Source organism: Aulostomus chinensis, chromosome 6 (assembly GCF_037954235.1).
Source record: "Aulostomus chinensis isolate RoL2024-O1b breed Wild chromosome 6, RoL_Achi_v1.0, whole genome shotgun sequence".
Classification (NCBI taxonomy): Eukaryota; Metazoa; Chordata; class Actinopteri; order Syngnathiformes; family Aulostomidae; genus Aulostomus; species Aulostomus chinensis.
The window spans coordinates 20,764,041-20,772,189 of record NC_141325.1 but is presented as its reverse complement, the minus strand read 5'-3'; the positions used below and the strand labels follow the sequence as shown (position 1 = coordinate 20,772,189).

The 8,149-nt window shown below is 39.5% G+C and overlaps 1 protein-coding gene across 2 annotated transcripts in view; it reads left to right on the top strand.

Annotated features, from left to right (window-relative positions):
- Positions 1-3,625: 3,625 nt before the first annotated feature.
- npr3 (natriuretic peptide receptor 3) overlaps positions 3,626-8,149 on the top strand; it is a 67,040-nt gene continuing 62,516 nt past the window's right edge. For both annotated transcript variants that reach the window (XM_086206976.1, XM_086206977.1), the window contains exon 1: positions 3,626-4,553. In XM_086206976.1, coding sequence (XP_086063102.1) covers positions 3,905-4,553 — 649 coding nt within the window. In that variant the 5' untranslated portion in view covers positions 3,626-3,904. The remainder of the gene's footprint in view (positions 4,554-8,149) is intronic.

Sequence of the window (8,149 nt, the reverse complement as noted above, 5' to 3'; positions counted from 1 at the left end):
AACGTTGGATGTTTATACTGACACCACTGGACAGGCTGCCAAACAAAATCTACTGTCTCTCCTCCACCTTCCCGACCAGCACCTCCAGCTCGCACGCCGTGAACCTCTTTTTCTTTGATGTTATTTTGCGACGGCGGACAGCGGAGACCCTATTTAAATAAATTTGCGTATTCATAGCTGGGCGTAATGGGGGAGGGTCCAGTCACTCTGACATCTGTGTTCAATTCCACGCTGATTGGGATGTATCAAGGAAATGTGCGTGGATTCCGGCTCTCGCTCATAGTGATACAGCCGGATTTTTTTGTGCATACCCAACTTTCACGATTCTTGTGAACACAGTTTTTTAGTATGAGATCCACGCAAGTATTGATACATGAGGCCCTTGGTTTTGATTTGTTAGTTGAATGTTTCCTGGACAAATGTGTTTTGAAACAATTCCAGGTTTTAAATGAGCAGGGACAGTCAGCATGTAAACAGGGAATAACATCACTGTTGTCATGCCTTATTCTGTAGTGCCTTAAATTCATTAATTTCAGGGGCAACAAAGGTACATAGCTTGCGAATCCATCCAATAATGAATAAAGGCCAGATGGTGTTTTTATCCGTCACATCATTGAAAGAGGATAAATGCCAGGTTATAGTGAAGTGCTTAGCAGTGGTGTTTCCCTCTCCCGTCTGCTTGTCAGCCAGTCCCTCCCCCCAAAAAAAGAAAAAGAAAAGTGTCAGTTTCGCTGCTTCTTCACATCCCATTTGTCAAGTGAGTGTGTGTGTGCGTGCGCATGCACACCTTAAAATAGAGTCCAAGTTGAAAAAAAAAAGAACTTCTCCTTTAACATCTCAATGATACTGAACATTTATGTAGCCAATGAACCAATAACCTTTATCCCAATTTCTTCACAACACCTAAATTGTTGTACATACCTTAATCCAGTGTCCTTGTCAGGATCAAATAAGCATCATCCAGTCAGTGTGCTCATCAAGAATGAATCACCTTGAATCATAGGGAGTGTAATAGTGTAATGTTACTGCACTATAGCAATATTGTTCTGCATGATCTCAAAATAAACACTAAAAAGTTACTAAACTGTCATGGTGGAGCAGTGGTTAGCATTGTTGTCTCATAGATAGAAGGGATCTTTCTGTGTGGAGTTTGCATGTTCTCCCAGTACCTGTGTGGGTTCTCTGACTCTGGCTTCCTCCCACTGTCCAAAGACATGCAAATGGTGACCAGCCTAATTGAATACTTTTAACTGACCATCGGTGTAGCTGTGAGTGTGAATGGTTTGTGTGTCGATATGTGTCGGCCCTGTGATGGACTGGCGACCCGTCCAGGGGCCTCACGCCCTGCTGCTGGGATAGGCTCCAGCCCCCTCCTTAACAGGATAAGTGGTAGAAAATGAATGGATGGAAATCACGAAACACCTCAATAATACCAAATGATTATTTGGCCTGTCTAATGTTTGCATCACATTCTCCTCGATACAACTATGTGTTTCCCATTTAGCTAGCACTGATTTGCTAATTCTTGTAAGCTACTGCCTCCTGCACTAATCTATGCTTTGTTTAGAGAGGACACTCATTTATGAATTCTAGTAAGTATTAGTAGTACACCGAGGCATATGTTAAATGCACATTTTTTGTAAGTTGCTTTGGATAAAAGCGTCAGCTATACAGTCATGTGCTTCTAGTGGACATGAATACAAAGCCAGCTAACATTAGTAAACTAAATTTGCACCCATGCCACATGTCCATTTAGTCACTGACAACTGTGAGGATAGTTAGCTAATGTTAGCTAATTGCAAATAGATCCTCCTTAATCTAGAGCTAGCTATACATTACATAATATTCAGAGCTAAATATAAATATAAAACACACTGCACATTCACAGATCAAATTAATCTGAAACAGAAATACTTTTAGCTAATTTTTCATAAATTTAATTCCCCATTACAGTCACATCAAGCAATGTTCCCTCATATCTTTCAAACTCCTGAGCAGGCATTCATCTTCTCTGAGATCTTTCTATTGTGGGTGACATCTGATACGTTCACACAACACAAGTGACTATTACTATAATGATTAATAATAAGATTATTTAAACATTAACTACTGCATATCTAGGTCAGTTTCAATATATAATGGCACAATACTATTTTGGCAAAATAGATTTTGCATTTATTCCCATAATAATGTGAACCAAATCATTCTTTGAATTACAAAAAATCTCTCTCACTTCTTATACAAGTTAACATTTCCTAATTACTTTCAAGTGTTATTCAATATAGCACTATGTTTATCTTGTCAATTAATGTCCCATTGAACAGGTGAAGAAAGCAAGGGATGCTTCGGGGCAAGGCTACCTTTATTGACGAGTTGCTAACATGGCAGGTTTACTCAGGATATATCCGTTCTTGTCCCTTATCCAAACATTTTCACCTCCAGTTGTAAAAATCCTGAAGATGGCAGCAGAATGCCAAACTTGAGGCTTCAAAATGAGAGTTCACAAACCAATGCGTGACCTCAAGCCTGGTATGTCAATATACTGTATCTTAAAGAGTATCTGCAGAAACAGTGATATCCAAGTGTGGTCCCAGGCTCCATATATACTGATCAGAAATAACATGATCACCTGCAGAAAAGTGAGCTGATTTCTTGTTTTGGCACCACAAGGGGGAGCAAAGTTTGAATTGTTTCACCATTGAATGATGTGTGAAGCACAACTTTTGTTTGTGTAACACTGATGGAGTGATTTTTTTGACACTAAAATAATATGTTCATGATGGAGCTGGCCATTATGTGTGTGAATATCTTTCATAAATATTGTTGCTTTTTAAAAATGTATAGTTGGTCACATTAGAAGGAATTTACACAAGTGAATGTTTGGAGGAAGCGATGTCAAATCACTGTAGTGCACACAATAAATCTTTTATTAGACAAATAAAAAGGGAATAATGACACAAAATAAAACTGTAAATATTACAACAAACATCAGTTTACAAATATATATTTTTGAGAGTCAGCCCAGTGACTCAAAAATTTAAATCCTCATTGAATATTAAAACCTGGAAAAGCCATATCCTGTTTCAGACACAAAATAACAATTTACTTTTGTGTAGCTAATACGTTTGGCTGATGGATGTTCACATATTAAAAAGGTACACACTGTAAATTTGCTCGCAAAAGAGATGTGAATGCAGACTTGATCGAATGGTCCCTTTTAAGTAAAATGACTTGAATTAATTGACTTGGGAGTTCTACAACATACTGAGACTCAACTTGGGGTCTAGAACTTGTCCAGAAAAGGTTTGGAAAGCCCTGGAGAGAAGAAATGCTAAAAAGAAAAAAAAAAATCTAACATATCTGTATCCCCATTACAATATCTAAGCAAAGCACTGCAAAAGGGTTCACGTATCGGTAACACTGGTGCAAAACACACAAAGTCCTCTCTTTGTTGTTTCAGGCTTACAGACCCATAATTCCCATTAATTGCATAAACCTAGGCTGTGCTGAAGTGACTCATTGTGAGGCCTGCTGCCGTGTAGCTTTAAGAAGGAGGTGGGCAGCCCTCCGATGACGCAGGAATAATACTGAAAAGATGCTTCAAAAGTCCAGGCCAGAGGCAGTGTGTGTGCGGTAGCTGCTGGCGGAGACTCTCGGAGCCGGCAAAACCAACAGTTAAGATCATATTTTGAACAGGTTCAGGAGCTCCCTAAGGAACTCTCAATGCAAAAATACACAAACATTTAGGCAGATTCGCTTATTTAAAAGACAAATATAGTTATTTACTATTAAATCATCTCCTCACGGCGGAGGGCTTTCTTTTTGAACCTACATGTGCATTGCCAAGAGGAGCCAAGTTGGAGATCTTTTATAGCTACTGAACGGGGTCTTTGAAAGTCGAATCATGCCACACTACAACGCACTGTGTGTGTGCTTTTTGATGATCTTTCACCCAGTTGTGACAAACACCGTCAACGAAGACATAGAGGTTTTGGTATTTTTGCCAAAAAATAACTCTTACCTTTTTTCATACGCAAGAGTTGCACCGGCGATTCATTACGCACAGATGAGACTGAAGACCGATTTCTCCTTTCGCTTCAACATCCAGTTTGAGAACTCCGACTGTGTCAATGATGCTCTATTTCAACTGGTGGACAGGTCGTGTGGGAATAAGCCGGATCTCATTTTGGGTCCGGTGTGTGAGTATGAGGCGGCTGCGGTGGTGAGACTGGCGTCCCACTGGAATATCCCGGTCATCTCAGCAGGTGCTCTGGCCACTGGTTTCAGCGACAAGAACAGCGAATACTACCACCTGACACGCATCGCTCCATCTTACATGAAGATGGCAGAGACCTTCACCGCGATGTTTGACCAGTTCACCTGGAAGAGCGCACTGTTGGTTTACGAAGATGACAAGGCGGAGAGGAACTGTTATTTCACTCTGGAGGGAATCTATCATTTGATGGTGGACTTCAACATTAAAACATACTCTTTTTTCCAAGAGGACAGCCTGGACACTGATGACATCATTAACAGCATGCATGACACTGAGGGTGAGTGTTTTCAATATTGCCTTTGTAGACCAAACGCAGCAGATTTGCTTTGAAATAGTCTTTAAACCTCTCAAAAGTGCACTGGCCATTTGATCATGTAGGTTATATGTAACTTGGATCAGTGCAATTCAATAGAACTTGATCTCAATCCTATTGTCTTGTGCACGTCACTGTTAAGACTGTCAGAAAGATCATAATTCTACTGTTTATTATTGAGGTCGCTGTATTGTTGCAATTTAGTCAAACTGAAAGATATTCTTAATATGCTGCCCTTTTCATGGATGTAAATTTGATGTTGGCCAACATTTTATAAACATGTACAAAGTGACTGGGAGAGCAAAGACCTTCAACAAATACTATGAAATAGTGGCTCTTGTGCATATGGGCAAATGAAACGATTATAGGGCTCATGTATAGATAAATTTCTAAAAGAGAAGGAAATATACCTAAGTTTTTTTCCCAAAAGTCTTAAAAATAATACTTGAGAAATCAAAAAATATCTCACAAATATGCATTTATCAATACCTCTATCTCACTGTAGTGAAGGTTCCTTAAATCCTTAATTATCCTTAATTCCTTAAACATCCTGCAGTAATAATGTAGGGGAGATTAGGGATGGTTGTAACACTGGTTTGTCAACAGGAACAATTTGCATATCTCCAGATTCACTCATCACATGCAAAATTTAGTCCTTTTTCCCAATGTGAGAGAGTATATTAACATCCTGTGGCTGACAGCCAGTCATAGAAAGAAGTAATAAGTTTGAAGAAACAATTTTTGTGGTAACATTGCTGACTTTGCATTTACCTCGTCCAGATTCAACCGTATCATTATTTGATCATTGATTGTCTATTCAGAGCCTATTTTTCATGCAAGTTGGTGGAGTTAAGGTTTTAGTTGTTTGTTATAGAGTAAACCAGTCCTACAGTAGTCTCACAATACAAAGTATTATATACATTTTTCATGTTTGAATGTATGGTTTTATTATAGTTTAATGTGAATTAGTATGTCCGACATTCATTGGCAGTACTGCATCAGTTGCATATTGTAAATCAAAACATTGATAGTAATCATTTGATAAAAATAATTTATCCCCAAGTACTAAAATTGTAGTTAATTGTAATGAAAATATATTTGTAATTTAGTCTATACAGCATCAGCTCACCAACATAAATTAGTGAGGACCTGACATTTTTCTCATGCGTGAGGGATATAAATGCATTCGGGTTCACAGTTTTTTGTTATAGTTGTCATGTCTGAGGATTTTACCTAGGAGTTTGTGTGCTTGAAAAAATTGAGAAATGTGTATACATCTGTTCCAAGTAAAAAAAATTACTCTTAATTCATTTTTTTTATCAACCCATCTGGAAAAGATTTCTGGAGGTAACTGATCCAGGATCATATGTAACGTGACAGACAAAAAAGATTCAGTTTCCTTATTACCCCTTAATTTTTTTTTAACAGTGAGTAATCAAGAAGTCAATCACTCACACCCATCCCTAGATAGTAAAAAAAAAAACATGAAAAAATGTTACAGCCCTCCCCAAGAAAAAAAGAAAATATTTATTTAATTTATTTTTAAAAGAATAAAATACAACAAAAATATAACAAAAATAGCACTTACGGAATTGATTGTGGTTGAAAGGGAACAGGAAGAAGCCTGAACTCTACTTGTCCTACCAAGATTATCCAGTTTCCCCATCATGTTTACTTTTAACTTTAGAATACCAAGTTCCTGGAATACTTACTGGGGGTTGCTCCTCTACATTTTAGAAGAGACCATCAAATTATACAAAAGAGACAAGAAAAAAAAACTAACAACAACAGCGAACAGCTGCCAAAAAACCCCAAAACAAAACAAAGAAAGACCTTAAATTTAGCCACTTGAGACAGATTTCTTAGATGAAGAACCTTTTTACAACATGTGCGTAGAACACAAAGAAGATGATGGGTTTGGAATATGACCTGTTATCTGTGGGGCTACAAAGCCTGTTCTTCGGTAGTGCTGTACTGTGATGGTGATGTACAGATTCGGTAGTAAGCTCTGGCAATCAGATCTGCTTTCAGATTGCTCATTAATGCTGAATAATAATTGCAGACAGACAATACAACTGTGTAAGTGTGTGGGAGGAGTTAAATCACATGATATCAGTGAGGAGCAAGCATGGCAACTTAGCAAACAGGTAAGTTGTAAAGAGCCCACACAATTAACTAAATCTTTTACCGTGCTGAAGCACAATTGTCCCCCTCTTGGGGCGGGTATTGGCTAGGTCCTCCCAATATATGTGTCATGATATCACAATATCACATATCCCAATATATTGTGATAGTCTACATAATTCACAAAAGATAAAAATAAAGCTGTAAATACATGTTGCTGTTTATATGTACATCAGATGTCAAACATCCACTTTGGCGTTTTATGTTTCTCCGCCATGTTGTCATGTCAAGTCAATTTTATTTGTATAGCGCTAAATCACAACAAAAGTTCTCTCATGACACTTAACAAGTAGAGTGGGTCTACCACCACACTCCTTCAATGAATTTACACCCAACAATTCTCCATGACCAAGCACATCCTGCAAAAGCAGCGATAAAAACCTTATTTCAACAGGCAGGAACATTGAGCAGGTTCATGCTCAATGGGAACGGTCTTCTGCTTTGACTGGTTGGGAGCAGGAGAGTGGGATAAAGAAAAAGAGATAATGGAGAAAGACAGATATACAGAAAGAAAGTGAGGGGCAGAGATATAGAGGGAGAGAAAGGGGAAGAGACTGATGGACAGACAGGGACGTGAGCAGGTGATGCTTAGTGTGGCAGCTTAGACCTCTTCAAGTATGTAGCCTCCTTCGGCAGCAACATCAGTCAGGGATCTGGGAAGTGGCAAGGCAATTTTATTTGTATGGCCCGTTTTCACAAACAGTTTGTCTCAAACGGCTTTACATGACATAACATCCTCGACTGAGGGAAACTCCATTGAAAACCCTTTTTACAGGGAAAAATCTGAGAAACCTCAGGGTGAGCAACAGAGGAGGGATCCCTCCCCCAGGACGAACGGATGTGCAATAGATGTTACAGGCATAAAACAGTTTATAATACAAAATGTGTGTGTGTGGGGGGGGGGGTCAGGGAGAGCGAGCCAGCTTGATGGGAGGACTGGATGGCAGACTGGTTCATGGGAGGGGAGCGCAGGCAGTGTAACAGCAGGGAAAAAAGGGGGGGGTAGGGGGGCAATGCAGGCGGCGGTTGGTGCAGAGAGATGGAGCTCTGGTGGATCTGTGGAAACAGAGAGACTGCGAGACACCAAGGCCAAACTACAAAGTGCAACAGGTAATGATAATGACAGTTCCAAAATGTGCCGAGAGGAGAGAGGAAAGGAGGGGAGGGGAGAGGAGAGGAGAGGAGAGGAGAGAAGAGAAGAGGAGAGGAGAGGGCTCCATGTAACCAGATGTGTCCCCCAGCAGTCTAAGCCTATAGCAGCATAGCTATAAAATGGTTCAGAGCTACCGGAACCAGCCCTTACTGAAAGCTCTGGTATAGACAACGGTCTTAAGTCTAGACTTAAATGTAGTTAGTGTGTCTGCCTCTCTGACCCA